At 43.1% G+C, this 27721-nt stretch overlaps 1 protein-coding gene across 1 annotated transcript in view; it reads left to right on the top strand.

Annotated features, from left to right (window-relative positions):
• The first annotated feature begins 16446 nt into the window (after positions 1–16446).
• LOC147707078 (b(0,+)-type amino acid transporter 1-like) overlaps positions 16447–27721 on the top strand; it is a 66305-nt gene continuing 55030 nt past the window's right edge. The window contains exon 1 of the mRNA XM_086925170.1: positions 16447–17233. Coding sequence (XP_086781296.1) covers positions 16487–17233 — 747 coding nt within the window. The 5' untranslated portion in view covers positions 16447–16486. The remainder of the gene's footprint in view (positions 17234–27721) is intronic.

Here is a 27721-nt window from a genome sequence, read left to right as displayed (position 1 = left end):
AGTGTTTCCAGGAGCAGGTTGCTGGAAATTGTGAAGTGCCTTATACTCCTGGAAGACTTCTGCCAGTACACCATCACTGACAAAAGGCACTTGAACAGGCCCAAAGCCTGCCGCCATGTTATCAAAGGCATTCTGAAAGCTGCGAGTTTCTCCAGTGACCAGCAGCACTACACCTCACAATGCTTAATTTATACAAACATAAGTGCCAGGGCTCTAGTCAGGAGGCTGCTGCAGTTTTCCCCACTCACTGCACCGGCCAGCGCTGCCGAAGACAGTACAAACACACCTACTAACAACACATTCCTCATACAAGTGTGGCACTTCAAACTATTCTAGGCCCTCAAAGCCATAAGAATGGCTAGGGTGGCAGGCATTAGTCGTTTTTAATGTATACTGATTTAATAAACAACTCTTGTTGAGCTCATATTTAAATAAAATACACAGTTCCACCATGTGGCAGACTGTCATAAGTGCTGATGTTGACAATAAAGTGTTGGTGCACCGCCTCAAATTAAGCACTCCACCACTATCGCCTAGCAAAACAAGTACCTGTTCAGCGGTGAAAATTTTCATGACGGATGTGGCCAGCCTCAAGCTGAGGCAGTTAATCAGGACTAAAATCAGTATGCAGGCCGTGGCGGTGCATTTTACCATCACCTACTGTGACGGGCCTACTTGATAAAAAGGAAGGACCACGTACAAAGCTGAGAATTTCAAAGCCTTCAGAGCGAGCTGCAGATGGGTCTGGAGCTGAGGATTCAAGTTACCAAGATTCTGTGATACGTGGATATTCCAGAACTTCCTTTAAAATCAAATTGAATTGCGATTTCTGGCAAAGAAGCAAATGAGAGCTTAAAATGACGTCTGGTTGCCATTGTGCGCCGATGGTGAAACAACATAGCAATGCGAACTATGACTAACATGATGAAACTGATCCAATTTAGGTACTGGGTGGGTTCTAGGCTGACATGTGCATGTATTCATTGTTGGAGAAAGGTCCATAGGCCGAAGAGAACACAGAGCAGTTTCACCACACAGAGGAGCCATAAGAAGTTTGGGATGTACGAAAAGGAAATCCAAAGGGAGGATCTGGTGTGTGGGTTGATCTACGGAAACCGTGTGTACAGTGCTTCATTTGCAAAACAATAAGTGCCAGAGCCCTTGTTAGAAGGCCACTGCAGCTTGCACCACCCATTTCCCTGACAGTACCAACACAGCTACTAACCACTAAACTCCTACAAGTGTGACAATTCAGACTATTACAGCCCCCCACACCCCCAGATAGAAAAATGGTTTGGCTGGTATGATGACTAGACAGGTAGGTTGTCAGATGCTGAACTAGTGTGTCTGCTAAGGCATGAAGCTCTTGTAGCAGCGAGGACCATGCTCTTGTTGTGACTATTGGGCAGTGCAGAAATACTTGAACAGTTTTTTGCCTGAACTGGAAGCCTATGTAGGGCTATCAAGGCTTAGGTGATGGGATCTGTGTGTTTAGGCTGATCGCTGAATGACCCTTTGTAATCTGCCCAGACTGCATCACTGCTCCAGTCAGCTCGAATCAGTCTTCCTTTGCAAACATTAAATTGCTATCTAGTTTTGATTTATATGAGCCATCCTACAAAGTACAATAGGATTCTTACACTGTCTGAAGAACATTGACAAGGTAATCTGTTTCAAACAGAATAAATGTGAACAATGCGCACTGCAGTTTAGTAGAGCGTTAATAATGCAGCAGTCAGCACATGTGGCGGCTTGTCTAGCTTTTACTCACAGGAAGCAGGAATCAAGGCGACTGCTCTAAAAGCAGACCACCTGCCAACCCGCAGTCTGATTAATTTTATAACAGCTCATTTCCTGCTATTTTCTTTTTAAAGCATCTTGTTATTGTTTCTTAAAATAGACAGCCAATAAGCAAAATGAACGAGATGATGCCATGCGTTATGGCTGCAAGCCATAAATTAAACGTTTCACAATTAGATACCATGACAGGAGTATCATGGGTGCGGCCTGCATGGTGCATGATACAACACAACTGCTAAAAAATCACTCAACATTTCACAATATTGCAAATGTGTAAGCATAAAAACTGTGCAATGTCATGCACTCCGACTCTTTTTCGATTAAATGTGTGGATTACATTTTTACTGAAAACATGAACATAAACACGATTCAGTCAATTCAATTACATTCAAAAACTTGATTTCGCATTTGAATAAAATGCATAAAAGTACATAAATAAAAAGCAATTCATTACAAACAAAAGACAGTCTTCATAAAAATAATTACAGTGCAAGTACAATTTAAAATAGCTGTTAAAATTCATATTAAGATAAAAACACGATTTGGGCAAAACATGCGATACCATTGGGGTAATCAATAATTTCGAGGGGTGACGATCATATATATTAAAACATGAGTTATGACAATCCTTCTTAAGGTAAGGCTGGAGTCACGCTAAGAGCCTTACGGGTTTTTGAGAAAGAGCTAATACTGGGGAACGCAGGGTAAATTTTTCAGCAGCAGGATAATAAAGTTTTTTCTCTCTGCTGCATAAAAAGTGAGTAAAATAACATATGCGGGGTGGATTAAATTGACTTATCTTCACATGGGCAGAACAGTAGATTGCGTATTGAGAATAAGTTCATTGGGTGCCACTAGAGCCAAATTTCGTGGGGAGGGGTGGGGGGGGGCACACACACACACAGAGCCACACACACCCAGAGCCACACACACACACACCCAGAGACCCCCACATACACACCCCCAGAGCCACACACACACACACCCAGAGCCACACACACACACACACACCCACACACACACACAGAGCCACACACACCAAGAGCCACACACACACACACCCACACACACACACACACCCAGAGCCACACACACATACCCAGAGCCACACACACACACACCCAGAGCCACAAACACCCACCCAGGAGAGCAAGCACAGCGAGGGGGCAGGGAAGCAAGCACAGCCAGGGGGCAGGGAAGCAAGCACAGCCAGGGGGCAGGGAAGCAAGCACCGCCAGGGGCAGGGGAACCGGGGGCGGGGAAAAGGTTTATTGGTCACCTTTTTATTATATATTACTATATTTTAGAGCGGAGCTTGCATTAATGAGGTGCCCTGAAATGGATAGTATCCTTTCTAGAAAACCGAAGTTTTCAGGTACACTGCCCTCCTCACAAATCATCTCTTCGCAAACTGAGACATGGGGTTCCTGAGGGCTCAAGTTTGAGCCCCACGCTATTTAATCTTTATATGGAGCCCCTAGCCCATATTGTGAAAACTTTTGGTGTGGATATCGTCACATATGCTGACGATACCCAACTAATAATTAAACTTACCCACAATCAGGCAGAGGATGCCACTAATTTTTCCAACTGCATGCGTTCTGTGGCAGGGTGGATGAACAACAACTGCCTACGCCTTAATGGCGATAAAACAGAATTGTTGATAGTTGGTAAATCCCCCTCTGCCTGGTCGCAAGCCTGGTGGCCATCAGAATTGGGTGCCATTCCCCACCCCGCAAACTCTGTTAAAAATTTAGGAATATGGCTGGATGCGGAGCTTTCCTTTAAGCAACAGATTAGCAAAATTACGAGTAAATGTTTCGGAATACTAAAAACACTCCGTAAAGTCCTAGATCTTCTCCCCGTCAGTGCCAGGAAGACACTTATTCATGCCCTGGTTACTCCGCACTTGGACTACAGCAACGCTCTTCTTCTAGGACTAAGCAGAAAAGGCTTACATCAATTACAATGTGTCCAAAATGCCGCGGCCCGCCTGGAACCGAACCTTCCACGCAGGGCTTCAGGTAAAACAGCACTATGAAAACTTCACTGGCTCCCTATCGAGGAGCGCATTAAGTTCAAAGCTCTTTGCTTTGCCCATCGCAGAGCCCAGGGAAAAGGGCCAAGCTACCTGCGCAAACTTTTGACCATCCATCACCCCACCTGGAACCTTAGATCCGCTGGAGCGATGTTGTTTCAGCTCCCTCGCGTACGCAAGACCAGGATGGGAAGTAGCTCCTTTCGCTTTCTTGCAAGTAAGCACTGGAACAATCTCCCTCTTGACCTGCGCATGGAGCCCTCAGAAACAAGATTCAGACTTAAACTAAAAACCTACCTTTTCCAAAGCAATAATTGTTTTTCGTAGCCTGGGACCCAGACTGGCCCCTGACCTCGGCCTCTTCAGGGTACTGTAGCATTTCTAAGCGCGGGGACACACTGTCTTTAGTGTAACCAGGTGCTCTATAAGTGGTTTTATTATTATTATTATTATTATTAACCTATGCTCAGACATTGTTAACAAGTGTAAAAACTGCAAAATAATAAAGTAATCCTACTATAAGTACGTTTTGCACTTCTCTGCCTCAGGACAGCAGTGCCCAGTAAATGGCGTAGCGCAAGATGACGGCCCCCTCTTACAGAATGTGATGAGAGACCCCTCTGCCCCACAGGGGCTGCAGGGGCCCTTTGTTACGCCCCTGAACACAGAAACAATATTACTAGACTTGCAAGATTGCGCCTTTGCCATTCCAACAACTGTGACCTTTCCACGCACCACCCATCCCAGGGACGGATGCAGGAGGCACCCAAACTGACCCATCTGTGACGGTGTGGCAAAGCAGACTGAGGGAAAGACAGGGGGGGCGCCATGTTAGGGTAGTCGAAAGGACCCCAGTGCGAGGAGTAACTGAAACAACGCTGTTCACCTCGTAAAAAAGCTGTGTTTTTCAGAGGATTTTTTCATTCCATGCATTTTTGGGTCAAATGTTGCTATTCTTCTAAAACAGCAGTGTCTTTAAAGCACGATTACCCTCTTCGATATCCAATACCTCTGCATGTGTGCATTTCTACCTTAACACACACAAGTAAGGTCCTAGGAGACAGACACACAAGCACACAAACACACAGGCAAACACAACATAAATAAAAACATGCATGCAGAAAAGAGATACAAACAAGTACCGACCTATACACACAAACAACATGATTTCGTCGAGTTTCCCTTCCGAAGAAAGACGACGTGTATTTTTTGCAGATGCCCCCCCTTCCTGAAAGTTGTGATTGCTCCTTTCAGCCATAATCCAATCAGAAACTGATGCTTGCTGAAATTGCGAAAGTAAACCCCGTAGGAAGGCTAGAGCAATGCATGGGCGCTGACGTTTCCTCGCTGCCTTTATTTTGTAAACTGCTGCTGTCTGTTTCTTGGGCACAGGCCTGGCTGCGATGGCTGGCCCCAGGCTTCTGAGGGCGGGGGATAAAAAAACAATATACCAGGGCACTCGGGATCAGTCCCTCTCACCTGTGCATAGGCTGCTCCTATTCTGGGACCGTGATCCTCGCAATGGCTGCTGCTCTGGTATGGGGGCGGGGGGGGATGGAGGAGGTAATAAAGTCCACTGACACAACTGTGATAATTGCGGGTCAGTCGTCCGGGGGTTGCAGTGCGACAAGAATCACTGGAAGGGGTTGAAGAGAGGATGTGGTCTCACGGCTGAACTGCCGACTTTGGAGCTACGAAACCAAGGTTCGAGCCTCTGAGTCGACTCCACATCCTGTTGTTCTGGGCAACACTTAATCTCCCCGTGCCTACCAAAAAAAGAAATTGAATGTGTCCTTGTGTATCACAACTGGTGCTCATGTTAGGCTCTCCAATACGTGCTTTATAAATCAACAAAAAATAAATAAAAGGGATGGCGACACTGACACAGATGAGGAGAAACCGCAGAAACAGAGCGCTGAGTATACCGAGGAGAGGCGACAAGGAATCCCCTTTCCCATAAACAGGAGCCTGCCTGCTCTCGGAGCCTGATGGTAGGTGTAGTCACGCATTCAGCACCGCTCCGCCAATCCAGGAGCAGCGCTGTCGGTCGGCTTGCCTCGCTTGGACTGCTGGGAAGGCTAGCCCTTGATGGATGGGGTGCTATGGATTACTATTTTTATTCCTCGTACAATGGCTGATGTTAGTTGTAAACAGCGCTGTTAGAGCTGGGTGTCTCTAATTGGCAGAGGTAAGTACCTTAGACCAAGTAGGGACCCTTGCTTCTAGTCAGTGTGAAGGAATACACACAGTAGATAACCTCCGCTCTCCCTCTAGGTAGCTTGGCGCGAGCAGGCAGGCTTATCCCCAAGGCAATGTGTATAATAATTGCACTCAACACAACAATAATCCCCAATCCACCACAAACTGAGACCACACAGGTAAGTATATTTTATAAAAATATATAACTTTATCTAGTTTCAGCAGCAAGAATCATCAATATAAGTTAGTTACTTCTTCAGGTAAATGTTGCACATAATCTTAGTGGTTGCACTTGTAAATAGGAAGTTCTTATTTAAGAAATAGTCTCAAGTCTCTTGTCCTACAATCTCAAAAACGAGTGAGATTGATTTACTTTATCTAAGCTCTAAAAACGAGCAGTAAAAACAATGCCAGCTTCCAAATTGGCCAAAAGAATCAGCCCCTAGCGTCAGGGACTCCTTGCTAGTGTTTCCTATCCTGCCTATAGATGTTAAAACCTTGTGGTAACACCACTGTACATCTATATCACAAGTAGTGTCAGCCCATGTTTCAGTAAGAAAGGCAATCGAGGGTCTGTGTTTCCATGAATAGGTTGACTTCACTGCTGTGTTTTATTAAAGATCTGGTATTTAATCATAAGTATAATAGCCTATTATCTTTGTTTTTGCCGTCTTTGCTGGAATCGTTTAGTGTTAGTTTCCAGGTTATTGGCCCTTATCTGTTTTTGAGTATGCCTAAAAATGTTGCTGTTTAAATCAGTTAAAGTCTCAGCAGGAAGCTTACTGGGTTTAGCTTTTACTTTAAGTCTGCATGTTAAACAATGCTTAGTTGCTTTAATCTTTAAGAGAGAGCAATCAATAATATTGATGCAGCTTTCCCGCTTGCCCTTTTTGAGTCATATAATTATGTCTTGAGTCAGGTGCACTGGCCTAGAACGGCTAGAATCTCCAGCCCTGTGCCCGGTCCAGACACCGATGGGCGCAGAGGGGCTTCCCTTTGGCGCCCGCTGCACGCCCGGATTTCCATCTCTTTCAAGAGTCCTCCCCCCGGAAATGGTGCCCAAGCTGAACCGCTAACCCTCCCAAAATGGCGTTCAGTAGCACAAAAAACACTCTGTACCCTCTCCGTATAATCAGGAACCCCCGCAATGGACCGAAGAGTCCTAGGGCTTCACTGAGGCAAGATACAGTGAATGCAATTATTAAAACATAGGCATTAAAGTGTTTAAAAGATTAAAATACAAAGGCAGCGTGCAGCGTCTCACTTACACTTGCGTCTGCTGCACGCCGGATTTCCTCGTGGTTTGAAACTTCGAGATTAGTGAAGAATATGGTCTCATCAATTTTGTCCCATTTTAGAACAAAGCCATTTTTTCTAGCTAGGATTGGTTTTGGCGCTGCAATACCATTACTTATTCTCAAATTGTGCTAGTATAAGGTACATGAAAGCATAGGGTGATCGCTAAATTCTTTATCTTGGTAAAGCTAGTGCTGATGGTGTCAGAAGAGATTATAAAATCGATCATGGAATAGCAGTCTGCGCTTTGAAAGGTGGGAAAAAGTTGCCCCGTATATGGGTCTTTCTTTACGGAGCTTGAGTTGCCATGTCATCAGTATACTGTTTAGAGTGTTCCCCTGGGAATCATGATAAAAGTGGGTTATATGGACATTCCCATGATCTACGGTTCCCATATAACTTCAAATCTCCTCTTGGGAATGCTTTTGAGATAAAATCTCCCACCCAGATAAATTGTACAGAGTTTGGGTGATGCTCCAGTAAGTCCTCTAGGGTATTGTATAGATACTCAACTTCCACCTCCGGATTTGAGAAGTTGATGTTATAATAACTTACTAGCATTAAGTCCCAGATACCGTAGCCTTTAATTACTAGGATGTGGAAATAGGGTGAGCTATTTATAAAATTTAGCATATTAAGTGCAACCGTATTAGATATCAGTGTGAGCAGGCCCAGGCCAAACTCTGCCCCTTTTAGATGGTAATGCCGGTGTTTGGAAAGATCGGTATCCATTGACAAAAATTGGTGTAATCTCCCAAGTTTCTTGGGCGCAGCTGATATGAAATTTGACCATGACATTAAGCCACTCCTCATTATTCCATTTACTATTATCGCCAGGAAAGAAGAATATAGGTATGGTTATTTACACCGGAGGTAGACTCTCTAACATCATTATAAGGTATTTCTGAGAAATGGGACCTGTTACACCTATCCTGCTCTGCCTCCCTGTGGATCGCATTTAGCACACAATTTTCCTCATTCCCATTACCCTCTATTTGGAGTAGCGTCCGTGATCTCCGAGTGTTATTCTAAAGTCAGTTACTAGAATCCAGGCCCGATAGTCAGCACGATCGGAGAACCGTCCTGCTGCCCCGCGGTCCACATGGAGTTCGCCTTTTTATTGGGGACCTGCCTTCCACCAAAGATAGATGCCCTATGTTGGATCCCTTATGCTGTTTATCCGATTTTATCTGTTACTACAGACGGAACCCGTCATTTGCGGAAACCGTGCCATCCCTTATTGCCTTTAACGAGAATCCATCCTTTTAAGAAACCTCCTTCGCCGTTTGTGCAAACTTAGCGAAAGGCCCCTGCTGAGTGAATGTATTTTGCCCTGACCCGACTGGCCTTCTGATAGGAGTATTCTGAATCCCTTTGAATACATATTGAGCGCACCCTATATTAGATCGTGGTTTACTAAGTTTGTGAGTCCCTAACCCCATAGTACATCTTCGCCCTGAAGAAGGTTTGGTCTGAACAGGTCGTACACCGAATCGCGCGTTGGGTGGTGGCTATGGCTGGCAGTAGCTTAGTATTTGTCAACTATCTTCTTCTACGCATCTTGCCTCCACAGTCTCATTTTTGCTCATGCAGTTTAACTTCATCTTTACTGCAGGCCTTGGTGTACCCGTATGAATGTAATGTATAAATGTTTATGGATTTGATTAGTTTTATTAGTGTGAAGGTGAGTGTGATTTTAGTATGGTTGCCTAGAAGTGCATGGGACATGTGGATATATATTGTAAATTTATCTTATGAGAGGCCTTTCCTTCCCCTTTTTATCTAATATAGCACAAGGGATCAGATTGTGACCCATGCTATTTGAAAATATCTAAACAGACCAATTAATAAATAAGAAATAACAAAATGAAAACTGTGTGATGTGTACTTGGCTCTGATGTTTAATTTTGTCACCCTTATCTAAAATAAAGGATCCCCGTGGGACCACTATATTTATTCTGGCAGGGTTGTTGTTTTTTCTATTTTGCCGATAGTTGAGCGAGCCTGTTAGAGGTACCGTAACCCATAGATTTGTTTGTCAGTGATCTGCTTTCACCTATGGGGGTTCCAAACAGATGTTTAATACATTTTCACCTGAGTGGCTCTGTGGTTTATAGAAGAAACCCTGGGGTATGAGAAAAATCTGAGTCGCTGCCATATAAGCTAATGGGGGTTGGATCAGTGGGCTATCAAAATTTAATACAATACAGTTGCCCTCGTAAGCCTTTGGAGTTGGTCCTACCCATGGGGTACTCCTGGCCATGATGAGGTGTTTCTGGACTAAGTGCCCTGATCTAGAGTGGTTGGTGAGCCAATGATGAAATTCGTCCACGAGCTGGGTGGTGGATTCTCTCTGTGTTGATCTAAGCACTGGAGCGTTTTCCAGGATTAAAACGAAAAGGCAGGCCCAAGGCAGAAGGTTGAGGGTTACGTAATTAGTTTCCCTCTGAGGCTGAGTAGTATCTCCCTGTGTTAAATTGGTGAAAGTTTTGTTAGGTTTAACGGGTCCCGTCAGAGGATGCCGGAAGCGGGCTTGTCCTCTCGCACGGTCAGGGGTTAAAACACCCCCAAAAAAACCTGAAGATGTTTCTACAATTGGCCTTACAGGTAGATTAAAATCTCGCCCGCGGGATTGGGCCTTGAAGGTGCAGAATGCCTTTTCCAGAGCGGGCCCTGTTTGACCGGCTTTTCAACCTCCGCCAACCTGGGAGTGTGGGATGCGCGAGATGGGGGGATATTTTGAGGGTGTGTAGGTTGGATGTTAGGGACGGTATTTTGTGTTAAGACTGGGCTCGTTTTTAGTAACTCTTGGAGTTTGAGTTCGATGGAGTCCAATCGTAACAGAATGGGGTGTAAAATTGAAGATAACTTATCACAAAAGTCCTCAGCAGGGTTAAAAGTCTGCGGTAAACCAATGTCTTTTCCAAGATCTGTGGTGATCTGTAATAGTGTGGAATTTCTTGATTTCTTTGGTTTTATGAGGGCGGGTTCCTTAAAGGGGCCTCTTTACCTCTTGCTACTTGTGACCGAGATAGGAAGAGTCTTCGTTGCATTTAGCAATTGGGAAGAAATAGAAATGTTCAGGGAAGTCACCTGTAAAACTGGTAGCGATCTAATAATCTCGGATGGCCCCTGAGTCACAATATTGACATTTGCCCCATTGGCAGGCAACATCCCGCCGTTACAAACAAGAGCGCCATCCCCCAGAGAAAGTCTTCTCTCTGCCATGGCGATCTCCTTGGAAATGGCATTGGTAGCTTTTGTTGGGAAAGAATCACAAGTGGATATAGTTAGCCCTTGCGAGAAGCTGGCCTGGTATATGATGTCCACTAATGTAAGTGGGCACCTTGCACCAGTCCAGACAACCCTTATGGTGATTTAGGAGGTCTCAGACAACTTTAGAAAGCTACCCAAGTGGTAGCTGTGGAGAGCAGCCTTCAGGCTTAGTCTTGAAGGAGTGTAAAGCAGCTTGTTTTACCAGAATGCAATCTAATAGTATAGATTAAATAAAAGGAGAAGTGCACAGTGGTTATAAAATATGTATTTATTATATAACAGTATCTAGTGTGTTACATTATCTCCTAGATAGAGATAGACACAAAGCACACAATACTTAAACAAAGAAAACACAGTAAATAGCACTAATACAGTGGGCCCCAAGGGGGACCAAACCATATACTAAGAAACTGGTATAAGAACCACGACTCGAGTCAAGACAGTGTCGAGAGGACTTGGAATTGCTGGGACCCTAAGGAATCACCCAAAGTGAGTAAATAGTGACCCCACGGAGAGCATGTGCAGTGTGAGAACAACACCGTGTGCTCCGTACAAGTCTATGTGCAAGTCGTGGTTGGAATTTTAAAGTTTAGGGACCCTCCCCAGTGGACCCTGAAAAAACCCTGTGAAAGCCAAAAAATTGGAGATCCACCCCACCCGAGGATACTGTAGTACCCAAGTTACCTATCCCAGGGAAGCCGGGTGCATAGGTGTGAAAAGCGGCGGAAACTGCAGTCGAACCGAATGGAGGACTTCAGGAAAGTACTGCTGCAGGAAGAGGAGAAAGTGTCCGTGGGAATCCAAACGTGGATGCTTGATAGACTCAGTACCCTCTGCTTTCAGATACTCTAAGTCACTTGAGAGTGACCAGCGGCTCAGTAGAGGAATGTCCACTGATGTTGGGTGCTTCAGGATAGTTGACGGTGACCTTGACTCTGCAGCTGCAAGGACCAGGCGATGCGGAAGACGACCAGGAGCCGGATAAGAGCTGTCCCACGAAGGATGTCGAGGGCTGAGGGGTCGGTGTCCGGCGGGAGCACCAACAAGCCTTGGTGAAGGCAACACACGCAGGAGGTCAAGAAAGTGTAAGGTTCAGACCAGCAAGGTCCAGGAGACTCACACAAGCAGGGGAGTCAGGGCAGGCCCGATCAATCAGGTGAGCCCATGGAAAACAAAGATGACCCTCAAGAGGACCCACAGGCCGGAGGCCCAGGAGTCATGAGAGGACCTCAAGCAGCTTTACAAAACAACAGGCCACAGAGCACATGGTGCAAGGTGGTTGAAGATCTTTGCAGGAGAAGTTGCCAGAGGTTGTGGCTACTTGGAGCCCAATTCACTTGCTGTATAATTGCCAACAAGCATTTGCACTTGAAAAAGTATGCAGTGCACAGGTGTTTGGATATTGCAGCCCCCACGAGGGATTCTGGCCGCAAACTGAGTGAGAGAGCAGGTCGGACCTCGAAGGACGTAGAAACCCACCTCCTTTGTTGTTGAACCCCTCGTAGTCCGTAGGAGCTCGGGATCAGCAGACCGATCAGCAGTGTTGCAGTGCCTGTGAATGCAGAGGAGTGACTCCTTCACTCCAAGGGAGATTATCTTCTGGTGTCATGGATGCTCCACAGGTCCTGCACGGATCCTGTATGGTGCACGGGCACAGATGAGGCAGCAGAAGGAGACTAAGTCAGGCCCAAAAGAAGTCCAGCGAAATCCAGAGTGCCCAGACAGTGGAAGTACAGTGGTTTCAGTTCTGAATCTTGTCCACGACGGATCTAGGGACCTACACCCAGGTACAACCTTAAGTACCCTAGGGAAAGGGTTGGGAAGATTCAGGGAACCCTCCCAGGGGAGGGTCTGGACAGGGGAAGGATACTCCCATGTCATGTTCTTTGTCCACTTTTGCGCCAGAGTGGGAGCCAACGGCTCCCAGGACTGGTTTGAACTGCACTATGCACACCAAATGTGCCCCTCATGCACACTTTATTTATTTATTTATTTTATTTTATGTAGTTTGTAGAGCGCACAGCTACCCCCGAAGGGGTGTCCCGGCGCTAGAACCTGAACCTCCAGAGGAGAGGAGAGGAGGAGGAAAGGGAAGTAGCGTAGTAAATCAGAGTCCAGAGAAGAGCCAAGTTTTGAGTCTGGCCCGAAAGATGGATTCGGAGGGACAGAATCTAAGATCGACTGGCAGCGCGTTCCATAGTTTTGCCGCAATGACACTGAACCCTCTGCCACCCATTCTGGATAGTCTGAAACGGGGAGAGATCAGAAGGCATAGGTCATTGGATCTCAGAGATCTGATGGAACGGGATATTGAAACACGTTTTTTCAAGTAGTTTGGTCCGCGATCGTTGATGGCTCGGTGAGTCAGAGTGAGGATCTTAAACTGGATACGGCTGGCCACAGGTAGCCAGTGCAGTTCCTTACGATATGCGGCAACTGATTGACGATAGGGAATGTTGCCAATCAGTCTGGCCGCCGCATTCTGCCACCCACCCAGCCCTAATACACTAAATCCTGTCTGGGAGGTGGTCACACCTTCCTGTGACAGGATGCCTATTGTGTAAATGTGTCCCTGGTTGGCAGCAGAACAAATCCAAGGAGGGAACGTTTTTACAAGTTCTACCAAGTCGCACAGCCATACACTCTGTATGAATCCAATTAAATAAATTCAGCCATGTTTATTTTCTTTTTAACCATTTTATATTTTCTCTGTTTGATCCTTGCTCCTATATAAACTATTAATTCAATTTGTTTTATTCATACGCTTTCTGCTTTATGGCTGTTCAAGCAAATGGCAGGGCACATGTAGATTCCACATACCACGATGTTTATTTATAAAAACAAACAATGCATTTTGGGATAAATCAATCCCTTCGTCAGGGGCATCTAAAAAGCGATACATACAAAATAATTATATTAATGTTTAGCCCAACATCATACATATTGTGCATTTCAATAATCTTCTGGTGTCATGGATGCTCCACAGGTCCTGCACGGATCCTGTATGGTGCACTTACATCTCATGTTATCCTGAGGTATTCAAAAGTATAAACAATATATGCCACGTTATTTGCTCTACATTCAAATATGCCAGAGATACACTAAAAAAGTCACCAAGTCAGCAACCATTATTTGCAGCCATGGTAATATAAAACATTCCATTCTGTAACCATCCCTTTTGTGTAGTCATGTTCTCTTATTTACTACCCAGTGGCTTTGACAACATTTGCGCTTACCATGACATGCATTTCTTCTTCAAAATTAACCCCATCCAAAACATGAATTCCGTGAGCTTGTTCCTTCTCAGTTACAGCATGAAGATTGGCTTGTTGGCAGCAACCATTTTGTGCTGTCCGGGACTAGAAGGCTGGTACCGGGAGCACCAGGAGCCCATCTGAGCCCGGTTCTGGTGCCTAGAATCATGCCTCCCACACCGTTAACGGTATGGGGGTATTATTCCCACAGGTTTCATACCAAACATGATAGGATTTGTAGCAGCCGTTTTTGAGATAGTCATCGCACGGTCACGTAATGCCCACCTATATAGTATATGGCTGCTTCACTGACAAATCGGGAAAATGGACACCTTAGCTGCAGGGGTGTCCTTTTCAAGCAGGGGCACCCTCTCACTTAGATCCAAACACCCTGCCTTCAGGATTGTAAAGGCCTCCTATAGGAGTACCTTATAGGTTTTAAGTGCAGTCACCCTCAGATATAGTAAACCTATACCTTTAGTAAGTGGTGCATGCTCCAACTTACACAGGCTGCAAAGGCAGGCCTGTAGTTCCATTTTGAATGGTCTCTCATGGGTGGCAAAATACATGCTGAAGCCCATGGGAGACCTCTGGGGTACCTATGCCCTGGGTACCATATACTAGGGACTGACAAGGGCACCGCAGTATCCAATCTGGGGTGTACCTAAGTACATAACATAACAGTTTAAAGAGAAAGCAGAATGACTGGGGTCCTGATTAGCAGGATCCTAGTCAGTCTAGTCAAAAACAGCATCACATCAAGCAAAAAGTGGGGTTACCCATAAGAAGCAGATCCTATTTTCCTAAACCCCTGTAGGGCCCGAGGGGATTATCTTCTTCTTTCCTATCACGATCCTGGTTTCAGTTAAGACTTAGCGCAATCAGTCAAGTGCCAAACGGCAGGGAGATGGGGGGCCCCGCCTCCTCCGTGCTCTGACAGACGTGGCCCTTGCAGGACTGCGTTGTGCTTTTAAGCGCAGATGCGGCAGGAGAAGCAAAGAGGATCCTGGGACTGGTAGTCCCCAGCGGTGACCAGCTTGGCTCCCTCTTCCCAGCGATGGATGGCATGCCAATGCATTGGCGGCAATTTCTCCTGAGAAAAGATTGCAGTGCTGTGTAGAGTTTGCTGTAAAGAGACGCTGCAATTTCTAAGATAACTTACCCCAGCATACTGGGAATATAATGCATGATTCAGTCAATGCACCTACATAAAGTAATTATCCTGTAAATATTTTTTATTTGAAATGTGTCATAGAATATTTCTCTATTTTCTTAGCCGCAACGTAATTGACTAGTCGCAAAAGGAAACCCAGCGGGAAACGTGCCGTCGGATTCAAAAGCCACGAGCATCGAAACACCCGGGTAGATCTTTGAACACTCATACAACGACAAGTACACAAATCAGTTCAGTTGCCAGGATAAGGGATGTGCAAAACCACAGACCCGCAAAAAGGCCGACTGGGTGGAACATAAAACATGTACAAAAATATTGCATTATCAGGTTAATTCGAGATTTTATTAAAATTGAAAGATATCAAGGCGACATTCAGTTCCAAATGAACAAAGCACCTTATGCAACATTCACCTCGGAAGTTTATAACGAGTGAAAATTGGAAAAAGGATCCTCATCTTTGTGTGAATGCACAGGTGATGCTGATAATAAGGAGAAGTTTTTTTGTATTGTCCTGAAGAAGGTGGCAGTAATCAATTACTACCACCGAAACGCGTCGACGCTTCGATACGAGTTAAATTTGGAGAGGTCAACATCAGTGAGGGCATTGGGAACTGTACCCAACTCAATGTTGCACTTTAAGAAATCTAGATTAACACTCATAAAACAGAGTTGATTGTCTTTGTTTGCTTTTCTCCTATGTAACTGTATGAATTTTTAAACTTTTTTTGTATATATGTGTATTTATTGTACATTCAGTGGAATCTTTTTAACTTTGTAATAAACAGTCTGTTTTTTATATAATTTTTGTGGTATATAAAATTTTTCATTTGCAAATGTTTCACTATTGGTTGATGGGGTTTCGAATTTTGAATGGTTGAATAATCTGAATGGTAGTTGTGTTTTCGTGATATACAAATAACCCCAAGTGAAAAATTCAGTTTTTACATATAGAATATTAAGAGGCAGAAAGACGTCTGTCTGGTACGTGTTAACTTTTGGGTTTTAAAGACCGACAGAAGTTACACTGGAAAAAAAAACAAAGTAATGACTGGATGATTTTGGTATTTAATATGCTTGGTCCGTAGGCCACTCAATGCCACAAAATAATGTTGGGTGGTACTTCCCCTACAAAGCTGCAGTTATCTAAAAACACACACATTACACAATAACAGTCTGGTGTGAAACAGCATACCCTCGAAGAGACGGTGTGCCCATTTCTAACGTCTGCTTCAAGCCGATGTTCCAAAGTGAGGCTCATCTTCAAAGCCAACCTGCTTTCTTAAGACTACATAGATCATTAACCTGGAAAAGATAACACCTACCGTGTCCCTTTGACACTTTTCTGGAATTATTAACCAGCACATTGAGAAATAATGTTTAGAAAGTACTCGAAGTCCTTTGGTGCCACATAAAACATTTCTACAGCAACACAAACATACACGTTCCACGATGAAGAAAAGAACAGCAGCAGAACCTGTCTGTTCACCACCAGACACCTGCCATGAAACGAAGAAGCTGATAAGGCTGAAGCGCGAGGTGGGTCTGGTCAGCGCAGTCTCGCTAATTGTAGGAACCATGATCGGCTCCGGGATCTTCATGTCTCCCGAATGGGTCCTGCGCCTCATGGGAAGTCCCGGCGCCAGCCTCCTGATCTGGGCCGCTTGTGGCCTGCTGGCGATGCTAGGAGCCCTCTCCTACGCAGAACTCGGAACCGTTATCCAGGAATCGGGCGGAGAATATATCTATATCTTGCGGAATTTTGGCTCGCTGCCCGCCTTCCTGTTTGCCTTCACGTCGGTGATCGTGGTGAGGCCCGCAGGCATCGCCGCCGTCTCCCTCAGCTTCGCAGAGTACGTGGTCGCCCCTTTCTACCCAGCATGCCCCTCACCGGAAGTGGTGGTGAAGTGCACCGCCACGGCCTGCGTGCTCATTTTAGTCCTGATTAACTGCCTCGACGTGAGGCTGGCCACCTCCATCATGAACATTTTCACTGCTGCTAAGCTGCTTGTTTTGCTCGTGATAGTGGTGGGAGGTTTAGTGCTACTGGCATCTGGAGAAACTCGCAGCTTTCAGAATGCCTTTGATAACACGGCGGCAGGCTTTGGGCCTGTTGGGGTGGCCTTTTATCAGGGACTTTGGTCCTATGATGGGTGGAACAACCTGAACTATGTGACTGAAGAGCTGAAAAATCCAGAGGTCGGTGAACGATTTTTTTTTTATTTGCATGTCTTGCAACAGGTGGTTTAAACACGTGTTTCATATAGTTGTCATGAGTGGGTAGAACTTCCTATTGATTATCCGTATTTATTGCTATTTAGCTTGGTTTACGCGCATTCATGACTTAAGTAGAGAAAAACTAAAAATGGTCCAGCGTCAAATGTATACAGATAGTAAATAATTATTCTATCAGGCACATTTTTTTTAATAGCTGTTCACGAATACATTGTAAACTTGCATCTAAGTAAGAATGCAATTGGCTAGGGTTTTTATGTTACTAACCCAAGCTCTACGGTTTATTGGTGCACCCTCCGTCTACAAACTATGGGGAAAATGCTGACAAGGGCGGTAGTCAGTTATCCAGCAGAGTTTCATGCTTCAGCTCCTCTGACATGTGAAAACGTACCCCACGCAGGGCCTGGAGTTGCCTTTGTCGGATCACTGACAGAATATCAAGGAGCAAAATATCGACCTGCCAAAATATCAATGAAAAAATGTAGAATGACTGAATATCGACTTCCTAACTACAAGCAGGTAAGTACAAAAATATCGAATCCAAAATATCGTTGTAAATAATATAGTTTGTTGAAATATCGAATTTTTTAAATGTCTTAAAACTAATGTAAAATAATGAAATAATAAATATAATTAAGTAAAACATACTTAAAAATACTTAACCTTAAAATGAATAAATAATTAATGTAAATAAAAAAAAAACTTGCATTTTTATTTTTAAATATTTTTAGTATTGGATAGCTTAGGGGTAACATTTACTATTCCCACTCCAGTGAGTGCAACAGAAGGGAAAGCGTTGGATAGCGGGAGGGTAAAAATTACTATTCCCACTCCAGTGAGTGCAACAGTAGGGAAAGCTTTGGATAGCGGGAGGGTAAAAATTACTATTCCCACTCCAGTGAGTGCAACAGTAAGGAAAGTGTTGGATAGCGGTAGGGTAAAAATTACTATTCCTACTCCAGTGAGTGCAACAGTAGGGAAAGCGTTGGATATCGGGTAGGTAAAAATTACTAGTACCACTCCAGTGAGTACAACAGTAGGGAAAGTGTTGGATAGCGTAGTGGTAAAAATGACTATTCCCACTCCAGTGAGTGCAACAGTAGGGAGAGTGTTGGATAGCGTAGGGGTACAAGTTACTATTCCCACTCCAGAGAGTGCAACAGTAGGGAAAGTGTTGAATAGCGTAGGAGTAAAAATTACTATTCCCACTCCAGAGAGTGCAACAGTAGGGAAAGTGTTGGATAGCGTAGGGGTAAAGATTACTATTCCCACTCCAGAGAGTGCAACAGTAGGGAAAGTGTTGGATAGCGTAGGGGTAAACATTACTATTCCCATTCCAGTGAGTGCAACAGTAGGGAAAGCGTTGGATAGAGGAAGGGCAAAAATTACTATTCCCACTCCAGTGAGTGCAACATTAAGGAAAGTGTTGGATAGCAGGAGGGTAAAAATTACTATTCCCATTCCTGTGAGTGCAACAGTAGGAAAAGTGTTGGATAGCGTAGGGGTATAAATTACTATTCCCACTCCAGTGAGTGCAACAGTAGACAAAGTGTTGGAAAGCGTAGGGGTAAAAATGACTATTTCCACTCCAGTGAGTGCAACAGTAGGGAAAGTGTTGTATAGCGTAGGTGTAAAAATTACTATTCCCCCTCCAGTGAGTGCAACAGTAGGGAAAGTAATGATGTAATAATGAAAGACATATAAATTAATTAGCAACACCAATAAAAATTAATTGCCAATTACAGAATATTTAATAATTATTCAATTATAAATACCAATAAATATGAATTATTAAACATTATTTGCCTATTAATAATTAATTAACACATTTTTTTCTATACCAAAAATGAATAAGTAAGATTTTTTTTACCAATTAATAATTAACAGTAAATTAATTATCAATACACAAAATAATGTCAATTACTTAATTGCAATTAAGTTACTTCCCACCCTATTCCGCTATAAACCCACAACCCACTTCGAATAATAAATTAATACAATTAATATAATTATCAATTAATACAACTTAATTACCAATTAATACAAATTAATTACCAATTCATTAATTAACAATAAATAAAAATACATATTTAATAATTACTATTAAATTGCTTCCCACCCTATTCCCCTATAAACCCACAACCTGCTCCAAATATTATTAATATATTACATTAATTCAAATAATATAATTATCAATTAATAAAAAATAATTACCAATGAATAAAAAATAATTAATAATTATTTAGCAATAAATTAGTTATAAATACCAATAAATAAAAATAATGATTTAATTACAATTAAATTACTGCCCACAACCCGCTACAGAACTAAAACGCAAAATTAAATTAAAAATAATTAATAATTCCTAAAAATTAATATTATATAAACTATAATTACATTACTTCCCACCCTATTCCCCTATAAACCCACAACCCACTACGCAATTAAATTACGCAAATATTAAATAACAGAAAATTAATTAATTTAAAAAAAATGCAAACATACATTACAAAAATAATACATACTTTTAACACATATGCTAACACTTAAAACACTATAAAAAATAAGATATTTTTAACTATATTAAGACAGTCGATATTACTAACTTCGATATTATGAAAATCGATATTTCTTTCCTGAATTTCGATATTCTGCACCACTATATTTTTGTGACTTGATATTATGTCCACTCAATATTTCAAACTCGATATTTTGCCAATTCGATATAAAAAATTCGATATTGTGACTGTTCACTGCCTTTGTCACCTGTTTCCCTTCAGTGAGGTTAATTTCTCTTGGGTATTTCTTGGCTTTGCCCCATGGCATTTTACATCTTCCTCGCACCTTCAGCAGGGTGAATACCTGACATGAAGGCAAATTCTGGTCAGGGCTGTAAAAAAAATTGGAAAAAGGGTTAACTTTCAGGACAAAAACGTACGACAAATGGTACATTTACAGACATATCAAAGGAGAGGCCATACACCCATACTCCTACCTGCTAAGGTTTCAGATTGCTTATGTATGCGTGAAAGCGACACTCACCTGCCAAATGTGTGACACTCTGGGGCATATTTACAAGGATTTTATGGAATGCGTAGCAGCGTCAAATTTGGCAGCTCTGCACTCCGACATTTCAAAATAGCAGTGATGCAGAGTATTTACAATACGGCGCACCCCTGTGTTATCCCTAGCGCAGCTGTTAAAATTAGCTTCCTAGCGCCAACGCAGGCACCCTTGCACCATAGTGTAAGTGTGTCTGCATTACAGCAAATTATTGTTTATGTGCAGGAAGATGTCCCTTCCTGCACATAAACAATCAATAATGGTGATTTGTTACTTCTATGTTTAGTAGCAAATTGTCATTATTTAATGATTATTTATGTGCAGAAAGGGGCACCTACCTGCACAAAAGCAATCATTAATGGTGTATTGCTCTATGTGTGCTGCACAATGCAGCACACACAGAAAAAGCAAAATTGGGAGGAAATAAAATGATTTCTCCTCGTGGCGCCATTCTAATGCCTGCTTCTGCACGGCGCTATTTTTTCGCAGTGCCATAGATTTACACATTCTTGTAAATCTGGGGCAGTGTCAAAATTCATGGGGTTTGCAGTGGAATGCCCACAGCAACACTCATTGCACGCACCTTTCACACAAAGTTATGCATGTAAGGTGGCTGTTTTTACAAGGTGGAGTTAAGCCACAAAAAGTGGCTTAGCGCTGCTTTGTAAATATAGAGCTGGGCGTAGCACCACCAGAATGGCGCTAAAAGTCACGTTCTGGTGGACCAGTCCTCTTGTAAATATACCCCTTAGTATGACATTTTCCTGCAAGTAAAACCAAGCAATGAAGTGTATGGAAAGAGATACATGTAAGAAATTGTACCCTTTTGATCAATGAGAAGCCCTAAAATATATTTCAACGGGTTCAAAACCATTGAAATGGAAGGTTGAAATACTGACACAAAACTATTTGTGTGCCAAGAAGATATACAAATAAAGCAATCATAAAACATCTTACACCGCCATGCCATTTCACTTTATTGCACTGTAATATTACAGTTAGGTACATGCTGCAGAGATCAAAAAGTCAGCCAGTACAAGAATAAGGAAAATCACAGCTGGGAAATATTTTTACCCTTTATGTGTACATACTTCAAAGAACAAATAGAAATAGAAAGCACCTTCAAATGTGCTGTAGAGTTGATCCATTACTAATACTTAAAGTAAACAAATACATAAATTGCACTTTATAAATAAATAAATATGATCCTTTAAACAAGGCAGTTCTATTTAGTGTCAGTCACCTCAAGTCCTTTCCACTCTCTTAACAAGTAATGGCTGATAATTTTCTCTGTGGAAGGTTTCAACCCTAGGAAGAATGCATGACTGGGGAGGAGAGTGATGGACTACTGCTGCATTTTAAGGCTGTCCCAGAGCACACAGCGAGTCACAGGCATCTCTCCTGGGCAGTTTTCAGTGATTAGAGGACTCCTGTAATGTTGTTTTCCTGCCACAGGCCCGCCTTAAGCAGCAGTGATGCCCTCCTGGGGGCTGGCAGGATAGCAAAACAGGGGGTATTAGTCACACGCGCCAACAACCTGTAAAGGTTTGTTTACATTAGCACACAGAGTGCATTTCCAGTATATGTGTCACGTGAACCCCAGAATGCCAGCCTCACACACTCTCTCAATCTGTGGTGGAATAAGAAAACATCAATGAAAATTTAATTTGCCCGCCAATCATTCATTGGCTACTCTCCCTACACTGATAGTGCAGGGGAGTGCCAGTTGGAGGAAAACCAACAACGCACAGCACGTCCTCCTGATTCATTTAGTTCAGGCTTGCTGTGGAGAGCACAGGACTCACGTCTGAGCATACCCGTCCCACTCGGGGTGACAAATACAAAAACAACAGTTGATGGACAGAATTCGAGACAGAATTCGAGACTGCACGGCTCTGTAGATCCTGAGAGAGAGCCATTTTGGATGCAAATGTGAGTGATAGGAAGTGTCAGATATTTTAAAAGGTTGTGAAAGGCAAGGCCAAAGAAAACTAGGAAGAAGGAAGAGTCATGGCGCATTTAAAATTATCTGTGGAACAGAGTCTAACGTATGCCTGTTGGCATTCCAGGCAGCCCAGGGAACATTCCGGGATGTGAGAGAGGTTTGAGTGGTAAAAAATGTTTTTAAGGTCATTTACATCCAGGGAAAATTATGTCATTTGTGGTACAAACATGGTTGAGAATGCAGAAAACATAGGTGAATGAGAGGTACTAGAAGCAATGGTGTTGTTATGACTTAGATGGGTGGGCAATAGGGTTACAGTGCCACACATCCAAAGGTTCAAAGGCGAAACGCGTTGGCTGTTTCTAAAGATGCACACCATGCTTATTTGTAATAAAGACATACAAAGACTTCAACAAACAACTTTTGATTGTTTATCAACCTGTATACATTGCGTTGTGTTACTTGCTAGTAATTTATATTGCCTCTCAACTACCTTCTGCGCATGTTTCTATTTGTGGTCATGTGGCAGCTGACTATTTGAGGTGGGCAATATCAACATACCACGTGACTGACCTAGGTAGTGCAGTTGTCTATAACCCGGCTGCTTTCTCATTTGTTGAGACTAGAGTCTTTACCTGGGCCTGGTTTAATATTCTGAACTGAGCCTACCTTACTCCGGCCCACATTAACAAAATATACCTGGGAACTGTAGCTGTGTATCTTCGATGTATGCAATTAGATGCCGATCTGTCTCCCATGCTTTGGTCTCCCTCCACACTTCTTTCATACTGGCAAAGATTTCTTGAGGTGTTGTTGACCACGGTGGGCGTGTACTATCAAATTCGCCAGAAGTGGTACCTATTGGGTGTATTCCTCCATCCTATGTGTGAGAAAACTTCCACCAAGTTCCTTGACCTGGCTCTTCTAGCAAAACCCAATATTACACTGCTCTGAAAGGATTCACTTCCTCCGGTTAATGTAAGTTGGACCAAGGTCTTGCTCTTTTGGTTTCGATCTGTGAGCTCTATGTTACACAGGGATGAATGAGCCAGTCTGATAAAATATTGTATTGCACAGGCATTAGATATTTTGGTGGAGGGCTTTAAAGACTGCACCAAGGATGACACTCTCCCCCTCATAATCCACCCCCCCCAAACACAAGCACTCTTGGTTTCTATATAGTAGTTTCTCTTGCCACATCTAGGCAACTACTGAAGGAAATGGTTTAAGGGCGCTTATCTTTGACACACTGTAATGATTTCTCCTGTGGAACACTATTTTAAGCACCACAGGCTTCAGTGCTCTGCTTCCCTACGCTGGTAGGTAAAACAGCAGCAACAGGGCTTGGGGGGCAGAGGCGGACAGTTATTATGGGTAAGTGTGTTATACAGAAAAATTTAACAAACGTATGTTGACTCTTAAATAGCCCAACACTTTTCTTCTGTACTTGTATGATGGCATCTCTTGCAACACCTGGCTACTATCATGCAATGTAACCTCTTTTGGCATGCAAAAATACAATCTTTCAAAAATATATGGTAGTGTTTCAGTTTAGTGCATTAGATCACAACATTGCATTGACATTTGTTTGAAGTTAAAGTTTCTAATCATGAACTTTAAAACAATCATTAACCCTGCTCTTAACAACACCAGGAGTGAACAAAGTGAACCAATTGTCTGATGTCCCTTACATCATCTCCAATATTATTGCTCTGGATGGTTGAACATTACAGGCTAATAAAACATACAAGTGAGTTTTTTGTATACTGTCCATCTTAAACTGAATTACTTGAAAGTGCGCTCAAATGTCCCTATCAAGTAAATTAGACACATGCAATAAATGTATTTGACTAAGATCACACAATTTAGCCATGCAGGAAATCAGAGTTTTGAACCCGGGGTTCCCAGTCACACATAGCGCACCTAAGCTATTGACATAATTAATGTATTATTCTCAATACCCTTCAGGACCAGAAGACAGTGTTTTTCAACAGCTCTGTAAGATGAACAATACACTATGTTAAAAAAATATAGATCACAGGCTAATCTGACATAATATCTAAAACAAAAAGGTCCTTAATGAATGTAACGGAACGCAAGACACCATATGCTAATATCACTGTCTATTTAGACATTCTTTAGCTAATCTAGAGGTGAGTGAGCCACTGAAAGCTTGAGCCGCCAGGGTTGAGCCTGAAGCTTGAAAGTTTGTCAAGACCTAAATAATATATTGTTTGCGCTTGAAAGCTCATTACTTCAAATGATAATATGCAGATGAGACACTTTTTTTGAGGTGTAATGCAGCCTTGAATTTGATAAACGTGTAGCATGAAGAAGCATTGTCATATTCATTCTTGACATTCAAAGTGAAACACCTATAAGCACAGACTGCTGTCATTATAATTCCCCAGAGGGAGCAGTGGCAACAAGTGAAGTTGAGATGGAACAACAGTCATTCAGGAACAGACAGTCCAGATCCTCATCTAGATCCTTACAGGGGAAAGTAAAGAGAATTCTTGACACCATCCAGCTCACGCTTTCAGAGGACCAACTTGAGTTTACTTATTGATAACATGCTAGCAGAATGATGCTTTACAATATCCACTCCTAAGTGGTGTGGATGAATGTTTCATTTTGTATGAGCGAGATTCAAATTAACATGAATGTGCATGAGTAAATATCTATAAACTGATTCAAAATAATGTGGGTGCATAAAGATAGACATCAACACATCAGGATATTGAGTACCGCATGTACAAGCTTAAAAATTCCCATTAACAGAATGAAGGCAATGTAAATGTGCAGAAGTAAATATCAATGAACAGAAGGTTTTCACTAACGTCGTAAGAAGCTAAGAATGACAATCCAGTCTCAGAATCATTCCCCTTCCATTCACATTGTGTCCGAATCCTCTATCAAGTCAGCAGGTCAAGAATATTCATCCTGAGCCATGATTATTCCTTCACACACTTCAATCAGTAAGAGTGCACTTTGTAACTAGCAGGAGAGGGTCAAGGGACCCTCAGACCTGTCCCGCTAGGGTTTGCTCAACAGTGGTCTGTTCATTGAGACTCTCCTCCTTCTCATTCAACCATCTTCTGTGAGAGGTCGTGCTCACGATATTATTTCCAGGGATCTCAGTTACATGCTACTTATGTTACAGTTCACACAGCCCTCTCATAACATATACAGGCCATAAACACTATCAAACGACCATTGACCACCCCCTACATGAGTTCCCCTGAACTTACCATCGGTATAATGCTCATATTGCTACACCATCATCATCTTTCTCTTATTTCTCATGTTATTATGCCTCTATTTTACACTTCATTATATATTGTATGCTTTTCAGAGTCACTTTTGGGTAGCGCCAAGTTTTTAATTCCTTGCAAAGGCTTAAGTGATCCCACCATTTTTACAATGTGGCTGGGGCCGTTAGTTCCGCAATATAACAGCAGTAATGAAAAAGGGAGAGTTGCAATAGTCCAGTCGACTCCCAGCGGTCACCGACACCACAGCTGGACACAGGGAGAATGGGAACAGTGGCAAAACATTGTACAGCAACCAGTGCAGGAAATAACAGGCAGCAGAGGTCTGATTAACCTGTTTTGGAGAGGGACAGATTTGCATCCAAGAGGAAGCCAAAGTTCTAGCCACCATGGACGGGTTGGGACATTAGTACAAGGTGGCGGCCAGAAACCCGGAGAAAAATGACTACTAATCCTGTTACTGGTAAATCATAACACCTCAGTTTTCTCTATGTTGAATTTCGACATTTTACTTCTGCCAAGAGCTTAATATCGACTTACAGAGGTGGAAAATGTCAATAGACACCCTTTCCAAGCTGTCCATGTGGACAGCCAGCTGGGTGTCATTTGTATAATTTATGGAGTTAACCCCTTTGCTGCTAGGCCTTCCCCCTGCGCTAAGCCTTTTTTGGCTATTTGGGGTAGTTTTCAGAAATGTGTGGGTTTGGTAGTTTTCCAGGATGGCCCCCGAGCCCGGGGCCAAAAACCCAGGTGACCCCCTTTCCAAAACAAGGTTGTTTTGTGATAGGTCCTTTTGATGTCTCCTCAATACGTTTTGGGCTCTTGCCTGTCAAAGGTACTTGACCCACTCACACGAGTGAGGTAGCATTTTCATCAGGAGACCTGGGGGAATGCTGGGTGGTAGGAAATTTGTGGAGCCACATAGATTCCAGAACTTACCCACACAGAAATTTGAGAAAAAAATTGTTTTTTAATCAAAATTTGAGGTTTGCAGGGGATTCTGGGCAGAGAAACGTTGGGGGATTCACACAAGCCATACCTTCCTGGACTCCCCCGGGTCTTTAGTTTTCAGAAATGTGTGGGTTTGGTATGTTTCCCTAGATGGCTGCCAAACCCAGGACCAAAAACTCATGTGACCCCCCACCCCCTTGTAAAACCAGGTCATTTTCTGATACATAGGGAGCATCTGAGTTTTTGGTCCCGAGTCGGCCGCCATCTAGAGAAACCCACTAAACCCACACATTTCTGAAAATTAGAGACCCAGGAAAGTCTAGGGAGGTATGGCTTGCATGGGTCCCCCAACGTTTTCTGACCCAGAATCCCCTGCAAACCTCAACTTTTGATGAACAAAATCAATTGTTTGCAAATTTCTGTATGCAAAAGTTCTAGAATCCACATAGATCAACACATTTCCTACCACCCAGCGTTTCCTCAGGTCTCCCGATAAAAATGATACCTCACACCCGTGGAGTCCAGTGAGGTATGGCTTGCGTGGGTGCCACAACGTTTCCCTTCCCAGAATGCCCTGCAAACCTCAAATTTAGCTGAAAAAAACCTCACCTTGTTCTCAAATTTCTGTGTGGAATCCACATGGATCCACAAATTTCCTACCACCCAGCGTTCCCCCAGGTCTCCTGATAAAAATTATACCTCACTTGTGCGGGTGGGTCAAGTCCCCGAAACAGGCAAGGGCCCAAAATGTATTGAGGAGACATCAAAATTACCTCTCACAAATCAACCTGGTTTTGCAAGAGGGGCCACCTGGGTTTTTGGCTCCGGGCTCGGCGGCCATCTTGGAAAAGTACCAAACCTGCACATTTCTGAAAACTAGACACCCGGGGGAGTCCTTTGAGGTATGGCTTGCCTGGATCCCCGAACGTTTTCCTACCCAGAATGCCCTGCAAACCTCAAATTTAGGTGAAAAAAACACATTTTCCACATCTTTTTGGGTGGAATCACCATGCTGGCACAATTATCTTACCCCACAGCATTCCCCTCAGTCTTCCTAGTAAAATGATACCTCACTTGTGTGGTTGCGGCAAGGGCCTGTGACTGGGAAGAGCCCAAAACATAGAGAATAAGGGTATAACACTGAGAATTTTAAGCGCTGCATTTAAAAAAAAAATACGTTTTTAGCCAATTCTGCATTGGACACCCACACAAGTGAGGTAT

Source organism: Lissotriton vulgaris, chromosome 6 (assembly GCF_964263255.1).
Source record: "Lissotriton vulgaris chromosome 6, aLisVul1.2, whole genome shotgun sequence".
Taxonomy (NCBI): domain Eukaryota; kingdom Metazoa; phylum Chordata; class Amphibia; order Caudata; family Salamandridae; genus Lissotriton; species Lissotriton vulgaris.
This window is presented reverse-complemented; position numbering and strand designations above follow the sequence as displayed.